A 27545-nucleotide genomic window follows, 5' to 3' on the forward strand; every position below is an offset into this window, starting at 1 on the left:
TACAGTCTGCCTCTTTAAACTCAAAACATCTAACCAATAATCTATTCCAAAAGGCTAGCTAGTGGACTAGAGATATTTAATAGGGAGATACTAATTCTGAATATCCACTAAAAGTGCAAAATTGAAAAGATCATTACGGTTAACTGGAAAAGATTAAGCCACCTGAGCAGCGTGAAAGAACGCAACAGTAGCTGAGGATGTAAGTAAAGCAGAATTTGGAATCTTGCACCTGCAAATCACAAGTTCAAATATAAACGGGACTGAAGGACGATGAGAGATAAATTGTCTTATCTTCAGTCCTAGTAGAAAATGGGCATTTATTAAAACCTTTGTAATGTCTATCACTGACTGACAATCTTATCTGAAGTTTCGGGAAGGAGACCTGTGATTGACAAGGTCTGAGAGAAGAGAAATTAATCTTTAAAAATTATACCTATAGAGTAGAGGCAGAGCACAATGGCAGGATAATGCACTGAGCCATACAACTTTTGTGGGCAATACTAAAAATAATTTAAGAAAAATTGCAGCAGAGCTGACTCTCCATTATATATATTTTGATGCTAATCTTATGTAATGCATCTGGTGCTGATCAGCATTACAAAGATCAGTGCTCTAAAAATACCTGAACATGACAGATAGATAGATGCTCCTCAGCCCTGATCTCCATCCATTACACTCACTAAAAATAGAATATTAAATTACAGAAGGGGTTGGTTGCACTGGCATCCAAAAAGGTGTCATCTGGGGTGGCTCAAAGAAATATGTGGCTACCTAAAAAAAGTGTTTAACTCCTTTAAAGAGTTAATATCCAAGAGTTTTCTTGCACCCATTCAGCAGTATTTGGAGTTGTCAACTAGCCATAATGCCACAGACAACTTTGTGCTTTTCAAGGACTTAAAGTCCAGAAGAAACACTAAATGCTATTTCAAAATAAGTCAAGTATGGCTGACAGGCATTACAGAAAGAAAAACATGTTTGGGTAAGCATATCTTCTGAAGTTCTGGCAATCTAAGAAAATCTTAAGACCAAAAGTAATGTTACTATAGAAGAAATCAGCACATCCTAAGTTATGCCTTAGAGATTTATTTACATCAGAAGAAAGTATGAATTCCAGATGCAAGAAAAAAAATCCCCCAATCTGTCAGCATTTTAAGCTTCCTCTTGAACAGATTTTGCATGCTGCTCTCATTCAGTCTCATTCACATACTGGCTACACCCACAGCAGCAAATCAAACAGTGCCAGCAAAGGTTCCTGCATCTGGTACGTCATCATCCGTATCCCTAACTGTTAGGACAGTCATTAGCATATTTTTGGCCTGGGCCAAAACCTACTCTCCCAGGTAATCTCCAGCCATGGCTCAGGAGAGGTTATACTGCAGAGAATATCCCCAAAGGATGCTGGCAGGCAGCCACAGGCTCTGGGGACAGGGAGCCTTGCTGGCCGGCACCGCTGGCCCCAGGAGTGCTGCCAGGCACCTCCCGCTGGCTAGGACAGACACTACTGTTACATCCCATGTTGGAGACGGACAGAGCTCACAGCTAGGATGGCAAATTAAGTCCTAAGTGTCAGTCATAAACCTTCACTGACCTTGTACTCTCAACTAAGAGAGGCAGACATTAGCATAAACATCAAGGTGACAGTGCAGAGCAATTTAATCCACAGCCTTTCTGCAGGAAAACCAGACACGTTTTGCTGATCCTTGAAGTGAGGCCAACACTAATCAGAACAAGCCTCAATGATACAAATTTGCCTTCAAACAGATGAGACCAAGCTCATTTACTTACATTTACTTATTTATTCTGAGGACACTTACATGCTTTCCTGTCTACAACGATACTCTCTTTGAAAAGCAAATCCAGGGCCATTTGGGGGCAAGCAGTGAGTGATCGGGAGGTATCAGCATTTGATTCTGAAGGATGGGTTGAAACAACAAAAAATTGTTATGATTTTCTACTTTTTAATATTTTTTTGGTATTTACGTTCTTTAACAATAGTGTTCTAACAACATCTGTCATCAACTATATCTTTATGATAGATAATAATTTACAAGAGCATAGTCCCAATTACACTATTTAGTAGCAGTTAATTGAAAGTAATCTCAGTAAACCCTTAAAACAAATTAAGTTTAGAAATCCTGTATATTAGTTTTAATTGTAATTTTTAAATGTCAGAGTCACTTTACATTTTAACATTAATCCAATTAAATATTCAGAACTGTTTTACAACATCTGAAATCCAGTTTCAACACTGCATTGGAAAACAACACCAAGCTAAAGCAAAGCTTCCCAGTTACTTCCCCAGAGCCTTTTTGTATTTGACTCAGCACCTGCTGCATATTACTGCTCATATTGCTGCTCCAGTACTCTGCAACTGATGCAGGTTCTAAAACCATGTATAACATTACATAATTGAGATATTTACTTAAGTAAATGCAAATAAAACTCAATATGCTACTGAGATCCAGGATAGTGAGAAAGAGGCTGCCTTCTCCCAGTCACAGATACCAGCTGACACTGACTTTTCCCTCACAACAACCCATGATCTAAACACCTCATTCACCAAAGAAAACCCATACAGATTTATTTGTGTCTCAAGTGTACAGTGGTCCAATGGTTTTGGGATCAGAATAGCAAGATCTTATTTTTCATTTTGGCATATCCAGTACCAGGATTCATCAGGATGTGAATCAATGTCCTGTCCTTTGAGGATATGGGACAACTATTGGAACTTCGGTGTGTGAAATCTAATTTTTCAGGCCCTTATGTCTTCTCTTTAATCTCAAAAGTCACTTATATTACTGAATCTTAAACATTTTAACTGTGAAATATAAAAAATGCACCTAGTGTCACCTCATGTTATCTTAAGAGGGTCAGGGAAGAGTTCTTCAAAGCACCAGGAAGGACTCTGCTCTCTCTACAGCACTTAAAAATTTCCAAGCAGCTTACATTAGGCAAACATGATAAATCAGAAAATGAGAAGTCAAGCCTCTATCATGAGCTGCGGGCAAAGGAGAGATCAGTAATTCTCCCAGAGCACTGCCCACAGCCTGTATTTCGGGCCTCTGCCTCATTCAGCAACTTTTGTAAGACGTATTGACACAAATCCAACCACATTTAGTTATGGGAATAAAAAAACGATTCAAATTCTCTATTTCCTTCCTCCCTCATTACACCCACTCTCCTTCTTCATCTTCTAAGTACTTCCTCTTCGTGATTGCTTAAAAGTCTGACAGTGGGAAAGATCTCCATTAAAACATCTGCCTGCAGCCTCTTGTTTGTTGGGAAGATCCCTTTTTTTAGGAAAACTTTTCTGAAACATATTACTCCAGAAAATACGATATTCCATATTTAGGAACCTCTTCAATTAAAGGCAATCACAGTTCTCACTAACTCTACCCTTATCTACCCTAATCTTAGGAGAAATATATCTAATGCAATATGGCCACACAGATTCTTGTTTTGCCTGTACTTCCAGCAGACATGAACTTGCTCTGTTTGTGCCCCGGCTGAATGAGGGTGTTGTGCTCAGCAAGGTGTCAAGGCTGAGCTGGTCACCTGGCTTGGAGTGGAGCTAAAATGTGCCCTGCCATCTGGGAGCAGAGCAGAGTGAGTTCATATTTGCTTGAATCAGGTAAGCCTGCCATCACATACCACATATAAAAAAGTTTTAAGATAGCTTGATCTACCAGAAGTTGTCAGCATAATCACCACCACCTGCTTGGAAAAGCAAGTGGGCAACCTGATTTTTACAAACCTGCCTCTGCAAATTACTCTTTGCTTGTTTATTGGCCAAAAGATACCAGGCCACTTCATCTCTGACAGTGATGCCTTATGGTGGGAGCAGGCAGCAAGACACAGCCTCCACAGGACAAGGCAGGAAGGATTCTTGTGGGACTCTCATTGCAATTAATAAAGATAGTCTGACAGGATGACTGTAACTCTAGGGAGAAAACTAGTAGAGGTCTCCAGGTTCAGAAACTAGGAGAGCTGCATCTTCTCTAAACAACTGCATTTAATGTTCACAGCACAACACATTTCATCTATGTGCACTTGGTGGGTGTGTTAGTGTATTTCAATCCACCCACATGCCATGCTGAACAGAAATAGCACAAAAGAGAACACACAGTACTTACATTTCTACTCACAATATATGAGGTAACTGAAACCATCACTCTAAAAGCAGGAAGAATGCAATAAAAACCTCAAGAATAAATATTATTTGAAATAGTCCTGTGCTGGCAATGGAACAGACTAGATGACCAAATAGGGCTCTTCCACCTTCAGCCTCTAAGGACAACAGATCTTGCAATTTATTTTTCTGCTTGCTGGCAAAAGTACACATCTTGTAAATTTTCAGAACTTTTAACTCTCACTTCTCTCCACAAGACAGCTAGTTCTAAGTATCAGCAAGAGAAATAGCTCTATCAACAGGTAAACCAAAACATAGTGATTGCAAAATTGCAACATAGAGAATTTTAATTATGAGAAAAAGCACATTTCAAGTACACTTAAAATTCAGCTCAGTAAATGACAAAATTACAGGTAATCAACTGGGAAAATACAGTTTTGTCTCACTTCCAATCAACAGGTGACTATGATTTTCATTTTTATACACATAAATGAAAAATCTAATTTAAAGTAGCACATGAACAAAATAAAATATTAATTTAAAAGACTTCTGAAAAAAAAACAACAGGCATCTTTTCCAAAAAACAAGCAGCCAAAATCTGTTCACTTTTTATAATGAAAGATTACTGCAGGGTACTACCCTAGAGCAGTGGTCCTCTAAGTGAAGTGTGTGCACCACAGGTGTCACACAAGACAATCCACTGGGGTGCAGGAAGAAAATATCAGAACTTCAATAGCACACATATATAACTTAGAAACAAATAAATATACATATAACAGGGTGCATGCTCAAAGTTTTTACTTATATGGATGCATGATCAGAAAAGCTTAGACACCAGTGCCCTATAGGATCCTGCCATGAAATGACTGCTGCCATGTCAAAGGCATCTCATGAAGATGATGGTGAGATATAAGGTCTCTTACAAGTCTTCTCAACTACCGCGTATACAAATGGGTAAAAATTGATCTAGGAGGCAGATTTGTGAGCTCCTATCTTTTGTTCAGCTGCATGGATAGCAAAGAAAAAAGAAACACCAAACAACAAATTTGCTCAATTTTTTTCTTCATTTTGAGGAAATGCAACCTCCTGGTTTCTCATTAATGTCTTTCCTCCACTGTACTTTTTGTCAGAATTTGATAAAAGAGCTAATTTTCCTTATGTGGCCAGTTACACAAAAGCACATGTTATATGTGTCAATCAATATGGGTAACTTAAGGTATTTGCAAATGGGAATGGATGACCCTCTGGAAAACTCTTAAATCAAGGAGAAAAGTTAGTGTTCTTTTTTTACCTCACTTGTATGAAAAAGTGGCCAGTGAACAAAATCTGGCACAGTAAGCAGACATTATGTTAAAATGTAAGCAATAGATTACAATATGCAAAATAGGAAAATTTTAATCTTATCTAAAACACCATCAGATTTGTTAATCTCTCTTCCAATCTGGAATGAGAAGGATGTAGAAATGGTGACTAAATGGAAATTTCCTGATGTCTGTAGTCACTATCAAGATGTTTGGGCTGCCTGATTTAGGAAAAATGCAAGAAGAGACAAAAGAATAACAGCACATAAAAAACACACCAAGCACCCTTCCTTAGCATCACCTAACAAAAACTGGACGGGTGGTGAAGTTGAAAGGTAATTCTTTTAAATTGATATAAATATTTTTTAAATTTTCTGAAATGTATAATTATCCCTTCAAACTCTGTAGAGTGAGAACATGTGTAATTACACAGAGTGAAATTAGGACCGTAATTCTGAACCGTTCATGGCACACACCAACCACATAAAGCATCAGCAGCAGATTAGCTAACAATTCATCCAATAGCAGAACACACCTACCTACTGCTCACAGAGGGTTATTTATATCTTCTCTGAAATTATTTGACATGGTTAATACAAGAATAGGTCTCAGGAAGAGCAACAGCTGGTTCTTGGTGTGGGGAAAACCAAAAGCCAGCAGTGTACAAAGTTACAAGTAACATAAACAAATGCTTTGGATTCACAAGAAGAGGCCATGTTTTGTTACAGTTTTCTGCTATAGCACTATATGAACAAATTGTTAGATGCTCTTTTTCCTCAAAGGTAAAATCTTTGAGTCTTGAATAACATTTTTTCTGGTTATCTGTCCTACCTAAAGGTAACTGGAGAATCAGCAATGAAATCTTAGTGAATTGCAATTCTTTTTTCTTTTCTTTTCTTCTTTTTTTGTGAAATTGAATAAATAAAACCCATAACATCAGAATATCTCAACATTTTTAGGACTGTACATTTCAGTTTTTCACCATGCAAATATCCCTGGAATATCACAGTATTAAGGTGTTTTTTTTCCTAATAACTCTTAAAAGCTCCTCCCCAATCTTCCTTCACTGAGAATTCTGAAATTCTTTTGTTTACTTTTATTTTGGAAGAGAATTAATTTGTGAATTCCTCCAGGAACTTAAACTTCCATCTTCAATACTGCTCTACTGTAGCTATCAGAAATGAAGCATCTGAATGGAAATGTTACACAGTCACCCTCCTCAGCTTTAGAAAGCTATCGTTGGAGGCTGTATTGCAAGACTGAATGAAGATTGCATTCTTGGCTACACCACTAAAACATAATGAGACAGGGCTGTCTGACATAGCTCCCGTTTGGCATGCTGCACACATTTCAGGCTTAATTTGTCTGCCCCAAAATAGGCACCAAAACAAGTTAGAGGGGTCTAGATTCTATCCACAGGGGTTGCAAGCACAGGACAAGTAGGAGAGCCATGCCCTTCTGGAGGGGCAGCTGGAGGCTAGGCATGAGATTTCAGCACTTTAAAGATGCCTTGATAACTGTGTTTAGCCCTTCCAGGTTTCAATTCTGTACTGTGTATCAGTAAGGAAAGAAAAATAAAAGACTAAAAAATGTAGTTGTGCAATATGTAGTTGATACTGTTTTACAATTTGCAGGTATATTCTTGAAGAACATTCATGTTCATTCTGACAGATTCACTAATCCTGTCAGATACTCAAATTTCCAGGTTTTAGTTCAAGGACTCAGACTCCCTTGTTACTTCTACATTCTTACCAGAAATCACATACTTGTCAGCTTATTTCTGCATATCCTTTTTTCAAGGGATCATCTTCCTGCCAGCTGGCTGGTCACAATACAATGTATGCCTTTTGAATAAGGCACTGGCCACATTCAAACTCTAACAGATCTGGTGCTTTCACAGTTGCAGCTGATAGATCTGGGTTTTTTCCAGTTCAAAGCCACTATCTGACAGTACACTCCATGATAAATAGAGACATCAAATACAGTATTTTTTAATCACCATGACTCTCTCAACCTATGAAAGATCAAGATTACTCTCACTTTAAAATAATGAAGCCATGATTTGGTGTCTTTAAAGGAGGAACCAACTTAAGTACTATGCTCTAAATATATAGCAAGATAATGTAAATACATGCTTTTGCTTTAAAATTTTAAATATTCTTTATGGCCCTCATGGCTACTTGATGTTCCTCTTCCGTTCATGCAAACTTCCAACCTAATTCACCCAACAAACATGGTAAATAAGGTATTACTGAATTTCAATTTTTTTTAAGCTACTCAGAAGTGTCTAAAAGGTTGACATAATCCTCACTAATATATTAGCTGCAGTGTTTTGTACTCAAATATTTTAAAAATTGTCAGCAAATATATTTTTTTAAATGAATATGTAGTATATTACTGTCATCAGAGTCTGAGTTTGCTTTCAGAATGTTGTGTATGTGAAAAACTTGTTTATAAGTACAAGCAGATAGCTCATTCTTGTGGGTCTGCATATTGCAAAAATTCACTGTAATCTCTTTGTTGGAAAAGCATTACAATTTTAGCAACAGATTTTAGAAGAGAACTATTGATCTTAAAAATATTTTTTTCATATGACAACAACATTCACTGCGCTATCCACTGGCTTTCTGAGGATCCTTGCCCAAGGGATAAGGCTTTGGGCATCCTTCCTCTATTCAGTTTAACACTAGGCACTGCAAATTACTGGAAGCACATGACAAATGTAAACAAATCAAGGGTAAGTTAAATATATGACAAATAACAAATATATGAAAAAAACGCCCAAATTTTGTTCCAAATAGTGAAAAAAAAAGGTATTTGAATAGTCCGTATTTTAATCCCATAAAGCTGATGTATCATGTAACTGATGGAATACCAGAAGTTGGTAAATATTAAACTGAATTGAGTTGTCTTAATTCAGTACAATTAAGATTAAATAATAATTTTGATTTTTAAATTAATACAACCAATTCAATTTGGACTTAAGAGACAAATTTTGCTGCTATCAAAATACTGTGTCTATCTGACAGCAGAATATAACTGAAAATGTTTCCAAACAGAATGGAGGCCCAACTTGAAGGTTTTGCCTATCTAGATTGATTTACTCTTACACTGTAAATCTACGAGAAACAGAACATTGTACAGAGAAAATCTTAAGTTTTTAGAAATTTAACATTACTTACAAGCTGTTCAGACTTTACACTGTAGAGCTGAACGGTCTTTGCCACATTTTTTGCCACAGCTAAACTCAGGTCTGGATCAACAGCAGCCACGTTGAGCTCACTGGAAGCAAAGATTACAAATCTGAATCAAGAGCTAAACTGCTGTATTTAATTGGTAAATAGTTGACGATGAATGTGTAGTTACATGGCATGTCAGTCTGAGACAGTAACACACACAACCAAGTCTTTCTAAGCACCGTAATTCAGTTTACAATCTAACAAGTCACTTGGGAATTTTATGTGCAGTGTTTCTATTCTAGTAAAAATGAGAGAAGTTTAGGAATGACACTTCAGTATGAAATCACTATTAGTAAGCCATTCAAAAATATTGACTGCAATTAACTACATTCAAGCTTTGGCAGCAGCTTTCAAACATTACAGGTGAATACACAGTCATTCAACTCTAGAATTACATGAGCTGTGCAAAAATACCCAGGGGATGCCTTAGCTTGACACAACTAATAAGCTGTGTTTTAGGAAATCCTTTTTAGTAACAGAGGCCTCAGAGGAATGACAGGGAAAGAACAGAAGAAGGAAAAGACTTGTAAATCATTTCCAGCATTACTTGCTCATTGAACTCCCAAGATTTTCATTGACTGGGGCTGCACTCATAAATGCTCTCCTGAAACCAGACAAGCACAAGGACCATCATGTTGCTAGTGATGAGATTAACCTCTCCCATGAACTGGAGAGACATGAGACACCCTGACATAGGAATAACCATCTCTGAGAATTCTGGAAGGCCCCAAACATCATTAGCTAAAGTTCATTCTGGAAAACTCACTTAAAACTTTGTAATTTTCATGTAGTTTTCCCTTCTCCTCTGTAAGGAGCAAAGCAACATCACCATTTTCAGACTGTATTAAACAGAGTAGTCCTTGCCAAAATCTTATGAGGGAAAACACACCATTGGTAATTTAAGCATCTCATTTTACAGATTCTACATTTATATCAGGTATTATCACTTGCAGTCATGCAACTATTATCTTCCCTGTGATACAGTCAGAATAATTAAGACATCAGATATTTACAATATGTACGAAGTTTCTCTTCCTGATGTTTTATAAAGTTTAAGAGTAAAACTTAAATAAAATTCTCAGTTATTGCAGAGGAAAACAAAATACAGAAAATAAATAATAAACTTTATAATAAATTATACCTAATAATAAGGAGGTGATTATCCTGCTGTATTCAGCATTGGTGCAGCCTCACCCTGAGCACTGTGTGCAGTTCTGGGCCCCACCATTTTAAAAAGATGTGATGGTCCTTGAATACCTCCAGAGGGCAACAAAGCTGGTGACAGGGCCAGAAGGAATGTCCTGTGAGGAGAAGCTGTGGACTCTGGGCTTGTCTAGTTTGGAAAAAAGAAGGGGTGACCTCATTGCACTCTACAGCTTCCTGAGAGGGAGAAGTAGAGAGGGAGGTGCAGATCTCTTCTCCCTGGGATCCAGTGACAGCACACATGGGAATGGTTCAAAGCTGTGCCAAGAGAGGTTCAGAGTGGACATTAGGAAGCTCTTCTTCACTGAGAGTGTGGTCAAACATCAGAACAGGCTTCCTAGAGAGGTGGCCGATGCCCCAAGCCTCTCAGTGTTTAAAAGCCATTTGGACAATGCACTTAATAACATGCTTTAAATTTTGGTCAGCCCTGAACTGGTCAGGCAGTTGGATCAGATGATCATTGTAGGTCCTTTCCAACTGAAATATCCTATCCTATCCTATCCTATCCTATCCTATCCTATCCTATCCTATCCTATCCTATCCCTTTCCATTCCATTCCTTAATTTTTATACCAGTCCTATAACTAAAGAGTAATCAACCTTATACTGCTAAGGAAGTGAAGATTACATTACGCAATGTGTTATACATGCATACCTGGCTATAGTTTTGATGATGCTGTCAAGCTCGTCAGAAGAAGGAGGATTCCGACCTCCAGGAGGGAAGACAAGATTGATGGGGTCAAAGAGTCGTGATAAGGATTTTGACAAATAGGCAGCTTCATATTGTTGCAGTGAATCTTTCAAGGCCTTTTCTGGACTGTGGGTGTAAGAAAAAATAACAACCACATTTTAAATTCAAATTCAAGATACCATTGAATCTTTCCAGACCATACAAACTTTGAAGAATTGAACCTTTTTCTTACTGCTCTTTAAACATCTGCACTTAAAAGGATTTTAATAGTGTATAACACCTTGCTTTTCACTTGAACCATGTAACTAGTCAGGGGGCCATTCCATGTATTTTAATACACTTCTTAGCACTGTCTCTAAGACCTGCACGGAATCCCTAATTCAGCTGTTCTTGAGACAAACAGTGGTAAAAACATCTGCAAAATATCAGCAAGAGACTCAGAAATGCAATGAAAGACCTTTTTACATTCACATATTTCATTAGCAGATAGCTTGTATTCAATGATGTCTTAAAAAAAGAAATGCATCTCCTAGAATTTGTATGCATATAGAAAGATTAAAAAAAAACCCAAACAGATTCTAAGAGAAAGACTCTTCTTAAATTTACCTTTAATAAGCATCAGTCTTTAGTATTCCTATTTGTGAAATGAGTAAGCAGTATATCTCTCAAACATTGTACCTCACTGTCAGAATTTTGGTGAACTTTGTACTTCGCTTCCGTTGAAGTCAATGGTGAGACTCCCACTCACTGCTCAGGAACATATTTAAGGCCAATACAATTCTCACATAAAATATTCATCTTATCTTACAAAAGTAAGATAACTAGATGTCCTAATAGACTTGATAAGCCTGTTTCAGTTTGATATTTCTGATATCATCCACTAAGATAATGTTTATTATAAACATAAAAACTGTGAATCATAACAAACTGAGCATTTGTCACACTCCAATGACTGCTGTATCATTAAGAGAAAACTACTGCTGAAATCACAACACATACAAAACTGAACTTTCGTAATTCTGCTTTTTTTTTTTTTTATCCAAAGAAAGAAAAAGATAAAATTACTTCTGAAGTCAGGGACTTTGTGAAAGAGATGACAATCCAACACCACTAATTATGTAACCTCATGAAAATCCTACAGCTCTAAAATAGTATTAAAGCAACAACTAGAGGAGGAAAAAAAAAGCCTTTAATTTTTTTTCACTGTGACAATTTTATTAATGCAAAGTTCCTAAAAATATTCTGCTTTCTCACAGGGTGAAAAGCTTTACATTTTATTGCCTCAGAGTTCATAATACATACTCATAATCTTGGGTTTTTTGCATGAATATGTTCTGTGTATCTTCTTCCATTTGTTGTAGTTCAGCAAGGAGATCAGTAGGTCCACTTGTGTTAAAATTCCTCTGAATATTTTTACTGTATTGTTGCAGGCGCTTCCACAGGTCATTATAAAGCCGCAGTAATTTAGGGTATTCCCCTTCAAAAGCTTGTTTCAAAAACATAGAGGCTGCAAAATAGAGCAATAAGCAACACACACTGTTAAGTTCAATTTTTTATTTCATATAAACATCCTGTATCCTTGCATTTATATCAATGAATTATTTACAGTTTTATCCTGTCTTTCATACTAACAATGTTATATTTATAATTAATGTCACAGTGGCATGAGCTACCACATTAAATGCAGTTGACAGAGATATGTGTTTTAGCACCAGCATTAAATCCACAACTGGAAGGCCAGACGTGGAAAACTTATTTTGTACAATAAAGGTAGTAATCATGACCACAAAGCATTTGGTATCTCACTTAATTATTACTATTATCATTCATTTAAGTCCAAGGTGTGATTAGAACTCTCTAAATCTAGAGATTTTCTAACAATAGCTTGATGGGGGGAAAGTGCAACTTCGAAGACACTTAAAACAGGCAAAGACAACTTCTATGAGCTGAAGTCTTTGGAAATCTAAGGAGGGAAGCAAAGACTTTCATACATACTTCGTGAAACAAAGTACCTAACATGCAATTCCTAAATTTGTCAAATAAAGAATGACAAAGCCAGCAGAAAATTAGCATTATTTTCAGCCTTGAAAGGCTTGCCATAAGTAACAGGAAATGAAAAAAATGTACAGCTGATGTTAATCTTGCCTTAACATCACTCATACTTTGTGGACTTCCCATTACCTTAAGAGATTAACACTGTTACATTTATTCATAGGTTTTTCAAGTTCCAGGCATCTGCCCCATTTCATTCAGGCTATCCTTTCAAGTCAAATATATTCTAATTTTTAATACCAGAGGATTCACTTTTATTATCAAATACAGAGTTATTTTAGGGCAAGAAGCCATGTTTATAAAGACTGTCCCAATCTCACAAAAGCAGACCATGATCTATTATCAAACTCTGTAAACTGCCATGAATCCCTATTTTTACATAATTTCTCTGATACTTTCTGTCTTCCTCTTATCTGTATGATTCAGAGGTCTGTGACAGATGTCAGCGGATTCAATCACTTAGAATTTGTATGTTAAAAATTAACATTCTTGTATAGATGCATCATTTATATAAAAGAAGTCTACTTATGTAAGCATTGCTTCCCTAAAACTCAGCCGTAGCCAACTAAAAACATCGTTTACAGTTCAAAAATCAAACCACTCACTCTAAAGGCTTATGTAAAAAAAACTTTATTAAAAAACATAACTAATAAAGTACTTTAAAATTAAGATGTCTTAACACAAGATGAATACATTTTCTTTTGGGATCATCTAGTTACTTAGCAACCACTGAAGAAGAATCAAACTGCTATTTCATCAAAATTAAATTGCTTCTGTAAAGCCTGGACCAAATTTTCAAGGGCCAATACAATAGCTGAGATCACAAAGATAACACAAGTCTTGCTCACTTTCACTGTGTTTGCAAGAGATTAACTTCATGCACTGTACACAAACATGAAAGATCTAATTCTGAAAGTGTCATATTCACCCGGGCTTATGATCAGTTGCATGCTGCATTAGCATCTCCTGGTAATAGTATGATGTTTATTTAATATTCCCTGATTGTATCTGCCATGTATGCATTACATATGTGCAGAATGTTGTGTATAGTCAGAAAAAAGCTGGCAAAGGACTATATGTAAGAGCATGTAGCAACAGGACAAGGGGTAATGGCTTTAAACTGCAAGAGTGTAGATTTAGGTCAGACATTAGGAACAAATTCTTCAGTATGAGGGTGGTGAGACACTGGCACAGGTTGCCCAGAGAAGTTGTGGCTGCCCCATCCCTGGAAGTGTTCAAGGGCAGGTTGGATGGAGCTCTGAGCAACCTGGCCTAGTGGGAGGTGTCCCTGCCCATGCAGGGGGGCTGGAACCAGATGATCTTTAAGATCCCTTCCAACCCAAACCATTCTTTAATTCAGAGAAGACACAATTTTGAAGAAATTCAGCTCCTATTTATAGAAGTATAAAAAGTTTGCTAAGATCAGATTTTTTACAATTAATAGGTGTTTACAATAAAAGACTGTAAGAATTGCTCTTTAAAATAAAATTTCTGTTTTTGAATTTGGCAAACCCACTCACTTGGGAAAGTGTAATGTGCCATTCCAAACATTTTTGCCTCCACACACAGTTGCAAAAATACATTTTTATTATTAGATAATGACTACTTAATAAAACAAAATGCTTATTTCTGAAAATTCAAACATAGCTTGGGAGGATCTTCCCATTTGGTTATAAACCCAAGAAGTTCTAAATTCACAGACCCCATGCTAAACAAACCACTCAGTGGCTCTAGTAGAGGAGATAAAAAGCAAAGGCTTTATTCAAATAAAAGACACAAAATAACCATAGAACACATTACAAAATAATTTATACCGAATACTTACAGTCTGTTGCTGACTGGAACTGAGAGGAGAGTGTCTGAGTCACTGCAGTCCAAAATTTGTACAAAATATCAGATTGGCCATTCTGATAGCAAAGGGACAAAAGAAATGCAAGTTTCAAAACACTCTTTTCAAACAATCTTAAACACTGCAAATGCTCCCAGTCAAAGCTGTTCTACCATCACTGAGAAGAAAACCTAAATAAATAAAGTCTGAGAAGTTTCCCTCAAGTTTAAAGCTAGAAAAAATATTGATGAAAACAAAAATGAAAGCTTGTCTTCTCTCAAATGGAGCATTTTCCTTCAATTCTGAGAGAAATGCTCCAAGCTCTCAAAGGACATGAATGTAGACCAAAGGAGCTGTGTTAGAAAATCTCTCCGCATTGCAGTGACCTTTTCCTTCCATGGGGGTCCTCATGCTGGCTACATCACACCAATTACTCTTACTGCCCTTACAACCTGCTTGCAAACATCGCCCAGGGACCAAAACCAGTGCATGCTGCTCTGCCTTGCACAGAACAGTCTCCTGTTTCTAAAAATATAAAACACATTAAAATGCAGTGAACCTCACAGCTGACTCTTCACCACCTTGTGTCAACAGAGCTTGCTGTCAGAAGTAGAAAGAAGGTAGCATATTCTTGCAGAAAGGACATACATGAAAGAGCAGGCTGTTTCCTTACTCCCCACAACATCCTGCACTTAGGCTCCAGCAGAAAAGCATGATTTTGTTTTCTCTCTTTTGCTTTCTTCCTGTCTGTGTATCTGAGGTAGAAAAAATGACAAGAGCTAGTGATGGGTATCCTGGCCTGCCTACTAGTAAGATACCTGGAAGGCTGTCCAACGTTTTAACGGCAAAGGGAAGCTCACTCTGGACAAAACAGTCTTCTTCATTTCATGGTATATATGGAATGCATTAAGCCTACTGTTTAAATTAACCAGTTTGACCAAATCACTATAGTAATGATAATCAGCAGAAGCGCCCAGAATGAAAAAGTGACACAGACAGCAGTGAGGAGAAATGTCAGCAATTCTAAGGATTGTATGTTAGCACTTGGCTGTTTCTATCCTGGCTCCCACTCAAGACATCAAAGCACAACATTCACAGCTAAAGTTGAGTTTGAGCAAAGGGCTGAACCCTGAAATTGCTGTCAACAAGAGATGCATTTTCTTGGCTTTCCTTTAGGCATTGCCTGTGATTTCACTGTGAGAAAAATGAAAACAAAAGCAACGCCAAATAGCTCTTTTAAAGTGTCAGTTCAACTTCTGCACTGCCCAGCACCACAAAAAGAAGAGATTACCTATCAAATATAAAAATCCAGCTGCTCTAAATTGAATTACTACTTGAGATGACAAAGGAAGAAGAATGCAATCTATTCACTTCTACTGGCAGTAACATGCAAAGTAATTAAGGTGTTTAGAATGTCATCCATTAACAGGATACCACTGCATCCTACTTAAAGATCTGGTCATTGAAAGACTGTCAGTTCAAGCTCAAGTTTCAGTCCCAAAACTATAAAGAACTGATATAAAACCTAAGCATCAGTTAAAGGTACACTCAGACATGTAAAAATTAAAACAAAAATAAGTAACTGTCAGATATAATGCTCTCACAAATTCTGAGATTAGCTGAAGAATTCATTCAACCCTAATCCTTATCTCTAAGGATACCCTGATCTCTAAAGATATTCAAAGAAAGATCTAATTTATGGGTTAAGTGTTAAGAACTGAGAGAGAACATACTTTGTGCAGTTGCACTAATAGTTGTAAAATGTATGAGAATTAACATAGAAAACAAAAAAAAAACCTGGGATGTTGGCACCTCATTTTTGACTACCTAAGGGCACTGACCGATTTAGAAACTGAAGTAACTTATTTTATGGCTATCTATCCTCTGTAAAATTGTACTTGATTTTCATAAATGGGCAAAGTAAAATGATTGTGTTAGACAATAATTTGGAAGGTGAACTGCATAAAATATCTTTGGGGTTTTGTAAATTTATTGCTATAGCATAAATGTGAAATTGCTCAGTTCTTCATTCACAGTTCCATATTTAAAACATGAAAATTACTATAAAACAAATGGTCTTTCACACCAACTCTAGAGTAAATTAATTAGCTTTCATATTCTCTATCACAATCTGGAACAATGTTTGCCTATTCAGCATGGTAACTCAATTCCATTTCTAAATAGTCCAATAGAGGTAGAAAAATTACTTACAGAGCACTTTCAAACAACTTTTCTTTTTCATTACTGTAATCACCAGCCACACCTCTTGTTATAGTCTCAGCAGAAAATACAACAATTAAATAGTCTTAAAAACAAACCTGCATGTAGTCTCTACCCATCAACATTTCTATCTTGCCAGACTCAACATGGTGACAAACAGCAGTTAACATTCATGTGACAACATGTGATGTTTTTTATGAAAATACATAACATCGGTATGTACCTACATATACATATATTGCATAAAGCTAGACATACATACATACGTAGCCATGCAAATATTTGCATAGTAGCTACAGCTGTATTGGTTAAGCATCTGCCCATTAGCTTGTCTTCTGACCTGGGCAAATGGTGCTGATCAACTGTACCAGAATTTTGTAGTGAGGAAGGCCCTCATGTTTCAGCTGACCAACTATATTGTGTATAAGAAGAAATAGAGGGGAAAAGCTACATGGAAAATTCAAACAACATTTCACACTGATTGAGTACTCGGTCAAAAACGTTTAGGGGAAAAATTATTTATGTTTGAACCATCTAAAAACAGGGTCCAGTTCTGGAACAACTGAAAACACTATCTATGGAGTCATAACTGGCTGCTTCTGTAATGTAGTATGCAGTATTTCACTTTGCTCAGTGTTAAGAGGCAGCCACTCTGGAGGTGAAACAGAGCTGCTGATTAATAGCACACAAAAGACCATGTAAGGTCTTTGTGGCAGGAACTACAGAATATTGTTGCCTATGCATACACCAGGGGGTATTTAAGTAGGTGGACTATAACTACCAAAATTGGAATAAAGCAAGGCATTAGCACAAGATAATCCTGCTGGAATGAAAAGTGCCATATGTGACCAGAGTATCCAGAAACTATTAATTTATTTTCTTTAAATGTGTAATTTATTTTGCTTACATATAAACTCAATATATTATTTTTTTATGCACATGTAAGTATCTCACAGCTTGTTTTTTTAAATAACGTATTCTAACAGAGAGTACTTCTGTGCCAGTAATCACAATGGAAATTATAATTTAACTTTTTTAAATTTAACATGCAATTCCATCTGACAATAATGAATTCTAGGAAACTACACAAAAAAAGGGTAGCAAAAGAAGTGGTTTTCTCCAGCTTAGCAAGAAATTACAGGAATGTCCCTCTCTGTGTACTGGAAAACTCCTTCAGGGACATGAGAAGATAGGCAAGATGAAGGTGGAAGAGGAAAGATCAGCACTGTTTGCCTGAAATATACTCAGCAAATCTACTGGCTCATCTTATTGCAATGGAAAGTTCATAAGCCTTCCCCTATGCTTCATATAGCATCATGAGCAACATCCCACAGTATCAGAAAGTAACTGCTCTTTTGGGCCTCTCATTTTCAGAAAATGTCATTTAGCTAAAAATGCATTCTTGTAATCTTTCTATGTGTAGAGTGTAAGTAATTCATTTGGTCCTCCTTCTACACTTACACCAAACACCCTCACAGATAGACAATGCATGGGAGCACTGGGTAGAATCAAAGACTGGCTGGGACCTTAAAGATCATCTAGTCTCAACGCCCCTGCTCTGGGCAGGGACACCTCCCACTAGACCAGGTTGCTGAGAGCCCCATCCAACTTGCCCTTGAACACCGGGGGTATCCACATTAGTGATTCAATGTGTAGAAGGGATTCTTTTTGGTGCAAATCTGCCTTGTGTCTACACTTACATTTTCCAGTACACACTGAAGGGTGCTAGCAGACTAACTTCCACTATTCAAGGAATACCCAACCTCATCATTAGATTAGACAGAACTTAGGCAATTTAACATTTTTTTGCAGTGTATAATAATATTTTTGTAACAGAACCCACAAGGATGTACTAATATTTTTATCAATTAATATTCTGAGACTTCAAATTGGGCATTTTCCATTTCTCTTACTTCTGAAAATGAAATAAAATTGAAAGATGTTAAATTACTTACACCCCCTCCAAAATAAAAATGCTTGCTTTAAAATCTAGTCACAAGCAGATTAACATCTTGTGATACAATCCCTTGTAGCAGAGCAGCTGACAAGATGAGTAATGAACTGCATCCGATTATCTTTTCAGCTCGGTGGCAATCATTTCCCAACAGCTACCTATTCTATAACCAAAAGCACTGGAAAAAGGTCACCATTCTGTCATATTTCCCCCACATCAGTGTATGTGTTTAGTAAGACAAAGAACACATAAGTCTTTAAAATTTAAGAGGTCTGGTATTGTTATCTGGGGCAAAACTCTTTCACGTGCATTTGACTATATATAAATCCTACATTAAATATCCATCCATAATTTAAAGTCTCTCAGAAGAAAATTATTGCACTTGAGCATGTAATAGAATGCTATTTCTTCTTTCCATGCAATATGTTCTTTCTCCAACAAAAGAACCTTAGCTGTAATTGATGGTATCTAAAATTCAGGATGGACAAGATTAAGGTTGACGCACACATATTTTCCCCATCATGGAATACAACTGAATTAAATCTATGAACATTAATTGCATGCAACTGTAGGACTATAAGGGCAAAACAAGATTTCCCTCCAAAGACAGATCCACATAATTCAGCATTTTTTAAGTGATGTTACTATCTGTTCACAGCTTTATTCTGATCTCACAGCAGAGAAAATCTGCACATAAATCTTACTTTGCACCACTACAAGATGGTTGGGAGGTTAAGATCAGCCACAGAATTGGCTATTTTTTCATAAACATCTGCTGCAAAAATGTTCCTATACCTAAACTATACTTACATAAATGAATCATCTATCAACCAAAACTGGGAATTAAAAATACTGTCACTACTGATCCTGCACCCAGTCACCATTTTATTCCCCAGAAGTGATACAGCTGAGCAGCTGTGTCACTCAGATGATTTAGTAGCCCCTATGCAACTCCTTGGGCAATGCAAGGCAGCTTAGGTCTGTCTTCCTCTTGTCCATCCTGTGCTGTCAGAAACAAACTGAACAACAGCCCAGTAACACAAACTAGGGCAACCCTTTGCTACTCTGACCTTCTGGACAGCTAGTCAGAACTGAGGGAATAGAAAGACGCTTTTGCAACACATACAGACTATAAGCACTTAGCTACTTTAAAAAATGTTACTCCTAGGGAATTCACTTGCATCTGTGTCAAGTAAAATAGAAAAACACAATAACAAGATTCCAGTCTGGTTCCTCCACCATAATTTTATCCTTTTCATACTGTTTAAAAATTCAGTACTCAGTCACACATACTGTTCACATAGGAATTACTTGCTCATGGAAATTACACACATAAATCAGACTAAATATGTCCAGCAGGCTAGACCAGAAATGGCAGGAATTTTCTCAACAGCAGGACTCACTATATTGTGTACATGAACTGGACAAAGACCATTATTGCAGGCCATAATTCAACAAAGTTCAGTCTTATGAAATAGCAGGTGTGGGCAGTCTGTTTGACTTGCATGATATACCTTATTTATGTGAAATGAAAAATGTGCTTAAGTGCTTTGCTGAATCAGGGCCATAATCAACAATAGGCAAAAAATGTGTTCACCTTGTGTAACTGTTTCATTTCAACTATTATCATAAAGTTACTAATGTCAATGCTCTGCACAGACAATAATATTGTGCAGCTTCCCCACAGCAGAGGAGGTTTTAGATAATACAAGTAAGAACACACAGACACCATATTGACTCCTGAGGTACACCACTAGTTACTAGCCCCCAGCTACACTTTGTGCCACTGACCACCACCATCTGGGCCTGGTGGTTCAGATGGGCCATGCATGAGCAATCCTATGTTCATAAAAAGCTGAATTTCAGAACTTCAAAAAGAGAGGCTGTTATATAATGGAACTGAGAGAGACCATCTTCTACACAATGACTGGTGGTAACGAAAGGATTCAGATCAGTATGATTTTATTGGCATTTATACTTGCATATTTAAAATCCTTTGTTTCAGTAGTCTTTATATCTTCAGTGCATTGTATTAGAGCATGTATGCAGACTTGTCAATAGTGTGAAGCTACACTATTAACTGTAGCTGTATAGATTTGAAATTTAGATTAATGCTGCCTGTTTGCAAGATTACAATATTATCTTTGATGGAAAAAAACACAGGCTGACAGAATCCATGTGCTAATGTGTTAAAGCCTTTCCCACTTACTTACATGAAAGTGACTTGATTTCACAGTTCAAAAACTATAACTCATTTTCACTAAGTGAATAAACCACTGAACAACAGTGGGATGACTACCAATACCATAAGTGCAAAGGTATTTGAAGATCTGTATTCACTGTTACTTTACAATAGTATTAATGCTGCAGCCTGGAAATCTGATTTAAAGTCTCCTCAAACATAAAAACAGAACAGTTTGCCTCATTTTTTAAAAACATACTGAAATACTAATTAACTTTGCTACTACTGAAATGAAATCTGTTGAGCTCTTTTTTATATAACTATTTAGTATCTGACATTAAAGTTAAAATAAAGGAATGAGGATAAAGCACCCCCTTATTCAGTATTAGACAAGAATGAAAGAAGATGCTGAAAAGACATATATTTATTTTTACAAATATCTCTATTTCCTCCACACTGTAAATTTAGAACCTAATGAGTATAATTTCCCATCTGTCAATTATCATATTTGTGTCTAAAATAACTAAATTATTACACAAATAATAAATTTGACCCACTGATTCTAAACTGGCTCCCACTTCATGACAATCATTTCCAAGTTATTTTTCCCTGTAGAAATTTTGCTACTTCGAGCAGAATGTGAAAAACATTTTTTATATTGTGAAGCCTCTTTGAAATGTAAAACAATATAGTGAATATCACCATGCAGCTAGTTGCTGCAGGCTCCTGAAATCAGGCTTTGCATACTAATACATACAGTGTTTTCTATTTGTAATCAAAGGCTCTGCCATAAAGAAATATGGGACCTGTGAATGCTGCTCTAAAAACAGAAGACATTTAAAGGACAGCCTAAATATTTTTTTCCCACCAATAAAGCAACAATGCAAATGATTTAACTATTTTGTATGGCAAGGTCTTATGGGACAAAAATAAGGAAATCTATTTGCACTATTTCTATAGCAACACAACTGTCAAATGTTAGACTGTGAACAAAAAGCCATCATCCTTAGTAGTGCAGTTAATCAGTAAAGAAATAGACAAATTCCCAGGGTGTTTTCAACAAACCTTTTCTTTCTTCTCAAAGTAGTGGAGCCTAAATTTCTTAAAAGAACAGTGCATTTAAATTTCTAATGTTGTCTACATTATACATTCCAGGTGAACAGATGTCAATAAATGACACCATGATTTTAAAAATGACCTTGATTTTTTTGTTTTACTGCAGGGCATAGAATTTCATTAGACTGAGTTGATCAGTTTATACCCAAGGTGTAATAGTTTCTAGACTTCCAGCAGTAGTGCGACATTTTAAAAAGGTCTCTTTGTGCACCTGACAAGAAATAAAAGAAACAAAATAGGTTTGTTTTTTTCAAATATAGCCTTCTTAACTAGAAAATAAAGTGCATTTTCACTATTAGAATATTAGAATTCTTAAGTGATTGCTCTGAAAAACTAATTTGTAAGGAACAAAAATACTTAGGTCTTTAACAGTGTCCTATATCTTAAAAACTACTTAAAACATAAATTAATCCTCCCATATTCCTGCAAGATACGCATCAACTAGACATAAATAAAAAAAAAACTTAGTGTTTTCAAAAGCCAGTGTCCACCCCAGGGACCTCACAGCTTTCTTCTACCCAGAGAACTGAGTACAGCAGCAATTCAAGCTACACCTTCACCTTGCCTACTACATGCCCAGTCCAAGGATGAAAGGGTGGTTTTGTTACCACATCCACTCAGCCTGTCGCTGTTCACGGAAGATTGACAAGAATAGTGATAAAAGGAGCACTTCTGGTAAATGCATTTCTTTTTGAACAGTGGGCTGACTGAAAACCAACTGACCTAATAATTTTCAACCACCACCAAAAACTCCACCAAACCACGAGTGAAATAGGTCATTATAACCTACTAACCCACATGACTTCCACACTATCCCATTTATTTACAGGTGCACGTTTCTGTCAGGGAAACAGAATTAAAAAACCTGCTCATTCACCTGTGTTAGATCTCCACAAAGTATCTTGCTACTGTTTAAATAATAAACAGAAATCACAGTAGAAATTACATGCAAGTAATCCATTTTTGCTTCTACAAAAAATACTGGAAAATAAATCACATGCTTGTAATAATAGGGGAAAACTAGATTATTTTCTGAACTCACATAAGGCAGTAATTAGATTATTTTTCAATTTTTTACACATAGGATTATTTTTAATTGGGTCAACTGAATGTGAAGAAGTGAAGTTGATGTGAATAATTTCAAAGCAGCAACATCTTTAACAAGTTTGGACAGGGAGGAGAAAAAAAAGAAGATGAAATGTAAGTACACTTTAGGCAATAAACACTTATATTTTCCATTTATTTACTTTATTTCCTTCTGTATCGTTAACACCCCATACTGCCAGTGTTGACAACTCAAGAAAATAGCCTGCTTACTCACCAAACGTTCATCAGGAGAGGCAATGATAAAAGCTCTGCACGAAGTCCATGATAACACTCCCTACAACTCCCAGCTGACTTTTTTACCCAGAGCCTTAAGTAAACGGCAGGGCATGTGTTGTGCCTTCCCTGCTAACAAGCGGGACATCCGCAAATCAAAGGTGACCAAGGGCTGAGCTGCCCTCACAGGAAGCATCCCCTGCTACCCTTGCTACTGAGCACCCCAGTGCAGGCTCCTCAGCCCCTGCCAAATGATGAATGATTTGCTGCTTGTTAGGCTGCTTCTCACTTTGCAGAACTGTTTGTGGATGCCTCTGTAGGAGTGAAGGACCCAAAATAGATGGGGATCAGAGATCATTTTCAACTCTTTTACAAGGGGCTTAGAGGGATTCTTATCTCTAATTAGGAAGCTGGCTGTCACAGAAAGAAATGTTGTGCTTCGACTTACACTGAAGTCAATTGCAGTTTAGGTATTACAACAGCTAAGGCAGGATTAGTCATGGCACATTGAAAGAGAGAAGCAATAAAGCAAAGTAAACTGGAGTAACCTATTAGCTCTATGAAGGTGAATTAAGCAATTGAAAGAAGGGATATAAATAACCAGTCATTAGGTGAAAAAAATACCAAATTTGCATTATTTAGATCCTACTTGTAATTTGAATTTTTACCCTTAACATTATGAAAACAATAACCCTATCTTTTAAAAAAATGTATAAAATGAAATCTCTCTTCATTTTCTCAAAAACTAGAAATTAGAATGTAATGAATTCTGCATTCTCTTAAAAATGGATGGCAAATCCTTTGCACTCATTTCATACTGTGGCAAAGGTAAATTACCAAAATCTAGATCTGCAAAGGAAAGGAGTGGAAGAAAGTACAGTATAAATTTCATCTCCAGATTCTTCCAAGATACTCATGCAAGCCTGGATATGTCACTTAACTCTTGGTCTCATATAATGGCAGGAAAACTTGGAAGGTAATTCTGTACGAAAAAACATACTTTTACAGAGTGTGACATACTTTAAAAGATGTGACTGTTGTCATTGCCCTGCTGCTGAACTCCACTATTTAGAAATTTTACAAGTTCTATGCCTCAGTTTCTCGATCTGTCAGATTTATGGTTTTGTTTTTTAAACAGAGAAATTTTTAGAATCCTTTAATTAATTAGTATTTTTTTAAGTACATTTTTGGTACAACTTGATACATCACTACTAAATATTATTATGGTAACAGGTAATCAGAAGGCCAGAAAGCTTATGTTTGAGATCGTAGCTTCCTTGCCATTAAAGGGCTTGTGCTTTAAAAAGGCTGGGTCTCCTCTTCTCTTATGCTTGCTAAGATGATACTTGCACTGCAGTAATCAAAACAAGGAAGCAGATGGACAGGCAAAGCAGCTGCTGCATAAGATGACTATAATAATAATGTTGACATCAGTAACAGTAATTAGTGCACAGGCTATAGAGTGGATGATTCGTTTTCCTATCTTCTGGCGTGGGCATGCTGCCCCAGCAAATGGGTATAATGTTAGTGCCTTTAGTTTGTTGTGTTAATTTGCTCAGTTTATTAATGAAATTGAATACAGTAAAGAAAATTCAACTTTTCTCCCTCTTTATAACACTTGCTGAGGAAAGCACAAGATGGAATCTTCATTAGTAAATGGCAAAATACCAGTTTCTTACTTACATCTATTTTCAATGTACACAACAATTCCCACTCTCCCATACAGCCATCTGTACATACACTCCTGAATTTCAGCAGCATCTAGTACTTGTCAGGCTTTGTCTAAACAACAGCTCTACTGTTTGGTGTGACTTCACCCATCTGCAGGCTGGTGCTATACCTTTTCCAAAAGATGCTAGAACAAATGGCATAATTGTGAGAAGGGCCAATAAAAACACTGTGCTACACTGAACCATCTCAGGTAAGAAGAAAGTAAAGCATCAGTGCTACCAGCAGTACCACATCATGCTGAGAGAGTTCTAGCAGCATCAGACAAGGATGCACCACTAATCCTTATCTGCCTCACTAAGAATGACAACTGTCCAGCCTGGAGTTTTACTATGCCAAAACACCTATTGAAGAGCAAGCTACCTGGAGGAGTGATAACTGTGGAGAAACAAATAGGTGGATTTTATTTATGAAATATAGTTTGCCATTTAGATGCAGTCCTGCAGTATGAAGTCAAGGGGAAGGAAGGGTAATTGGAGATATTATGGAACATGCTTGGCATGACAAATCAAAAGCCCTTTATTTTATTTTCTAATGACTTTTTCTTTACTTTGCATTTAGCTTCCATTGAGATTAATTTTCTCAGCTCATTTATTCTCCAGGATGATAAAAGATTTGCTTTGGCTTCCCTCTATTAATCATCCTCGACGCCTGGAAAAACTCTTATTCCTTCCCTTCTTCATAAGGGAAGAGTGAAAGCAAAAAGCACAGGCTTAGGGTGGGAACAACTCATGAACATCGAAAGCTCATTTATCTAACCTCCCTTTCCATCCAAACTCTTTTTGAGCCTTCCAGAGTTCCTCCTTCTGTCTCTAGATTTCTATATTTCTCCTAAACATGCTGATCCACCAAAGAGCTCCACTGAGGCAGCAACAAATATTTTTGGCCAGATCAAACTTTTAAATGAAGAAAATATAGTTAAGTTTGTAAAGTTTTTGAGAGGTTTTGTGTTCTGTTGTGGAATTCTTTTTATAAGACAGAAAGAGAAGCTTGAAGTGCCTCATAGAAAAGTGATGCTCTGTGCAACATTTTTTGGGGATGGGCTTAACAGACAGATGAACTTAAATGCTATGTTTAACCTTCATTATTTGCTTTCACTGTTGAGAAGACCACATTTGCATATCAAGAGTTTCCCCAATATACTTCAAAAATTAAATTCATGTAAATTAAAAATCCAGCTATATACTTGGAAAAGGACATGTCTGCATAAACACATCTTCTGTTTTTGTTTCTTCTCATCTACCAAGATAGATGAGATAGCTTCAGTAATTCTCTTCCTAACACTAAAGAAGGCCATTAATCAAATTATTCCAAATATGAATAGAGCAGAATGCAATTGAATGGAAAAGAACAGGTATTCAAAAGAACAGCCATGATTATTTTTCAAGGAAGAAGTTGCCAAGAAGCAAAGAAACAGATGGCTGAAACTGCTAGATGAAGACACATATTCCTATGCAAACTAACAGACTTAATTACTTATATCACATGGTATTTTATGGAATGACATTAATGATCAGTAATAAAAACTGACTGTGGTGCCTTATCAGCTCACTTTAAAGGAAACAAGATAAATTATTAAAAGAACACATTTATACCCTACAGACGTAATCCACAGATCATAAATACAGCTTTTGATGTTAGTGTGACTTTCAACACTTTCCCATTAATTTAATTACAATTTTTTAATGGAACTGTAAAATCACAAACAAAAGCATTCCCTCATCACAATTTCCTTAACAGAATTGCTAAAACACACTCAGCTAAATTAAAACTTTACCTTAACTATTTCCTCTATGAAGCAGACATGTGACACAGGATCCCTCTTCTTTGTTAATACCTTCTGCAAATGTTGAACCTGTAAGAAATAATTTATTGAGAGGAAAACTGACATCTAATATCATATATGCAAAACTGCATGACTAGACAAACAGGAATTAGCTGCTGATTACCTGTCCACAAGCTGCACAGATCTGATCCATGAGCTTCTCCATGTTTGTCCAGAGGGCAGCTCGAAAAGCTGCTGTGTTCCCAGGTGTTGGCATAGCAGCTCTACCAGGGCCTCCTAAATGGATTTTTAAAACACAGAGCAAAACATTTCAGCCTTCATACACGAAAATTAAAAGATCAGAAATACAGATCTCTCTGCACGCTAAGAATTTTTTTTCCAAGTCAAAGCAGCATAAATTGGCTTCAAAACAGCTCTGTAAATGGCCTTACTTGTCTCACTTACTTGACTTGAGAAGTCAAGTAAACTCTGAAGTTTAGTAGGGATACTTCAATGTTCATCACCGTTACCTGCTTTAGCACTTTAGACTTCCACAGAAACACCAAGGTAATGCTAATGAGGATCAGGATGTAATAGCAAAGTGAAATGGTAGAGACAGCACCTGTGATAAATACAGGTATTTACCAGCTCAGGACTTAAACACATAGGTGAAGTGCTAAAAAAAGCAGCTCATGGACATGCAGCTTCTAAACCACCGCTCTCCTTGAGGGGGCTGTATTTCTTTATCATGCTGGTGATTATGGTTTTGGACCTCCAAATTGTTGCAAAGTTGTTTTTTTAAAAAAGTTTTAAATTTT

The 27545-nt window shown here is 36.6% G+C and overlaps 1 protein-coding gene across 1 annotated transcript in view; it reads right to left on the bottom strand.

Annotated features, from left to right (window-relative positions):
• Window positions 1–27545, bottom strand: part of COG5 (component of oligomeric golgi complex 5) — a 177682-nt gene that overhangs the window by 36149 nt on the left and 113988 nt on the right. Inside the window, exons 9-14 of the mRNA XM_009996782.1 lie at window positions 26912–27024; window positions 26740–26817; window positions 14440–14521; window positions 11865–12069; window positions 10527–10688; window positions 8613–8712 (exon numbers count right to left, since the gene is read on the bottom strand). Coding sequence (XP_009995084.1) covers window positions 8613–8712; window positions 10527–10688; window positions 11865–12069; window positions 14440–14521; window positions 26740–26817; window positions 26912–27024 — 740 coding nt within the window. The remainder of the gene's footprint in view (window positions 1–8612; window positions 8713–10526; window positions 10689–11864; window positions 12070–14439; window positions 14522–26739; window positions 26818–26911; window positions 27025–27545) is intronic.

The sequence above is a fragment of the Chaetura pelagica genome, unplaced genomic scaffold, assembly GCF_000747805.2.
Source record: "Chaetura pelagica isolate M959 unplaced genomic scaffold, ChaPel_1.0 scaffold534, whole genome shotgun sequence".
In the NCBI taxonomy this organism is placed as follows: domain Eukaryota; kingdom Metazoa; phylum Chordata; class Aves; order Apodiformes; family Apodidae; genus Chaetura; species Chaetura pelagica.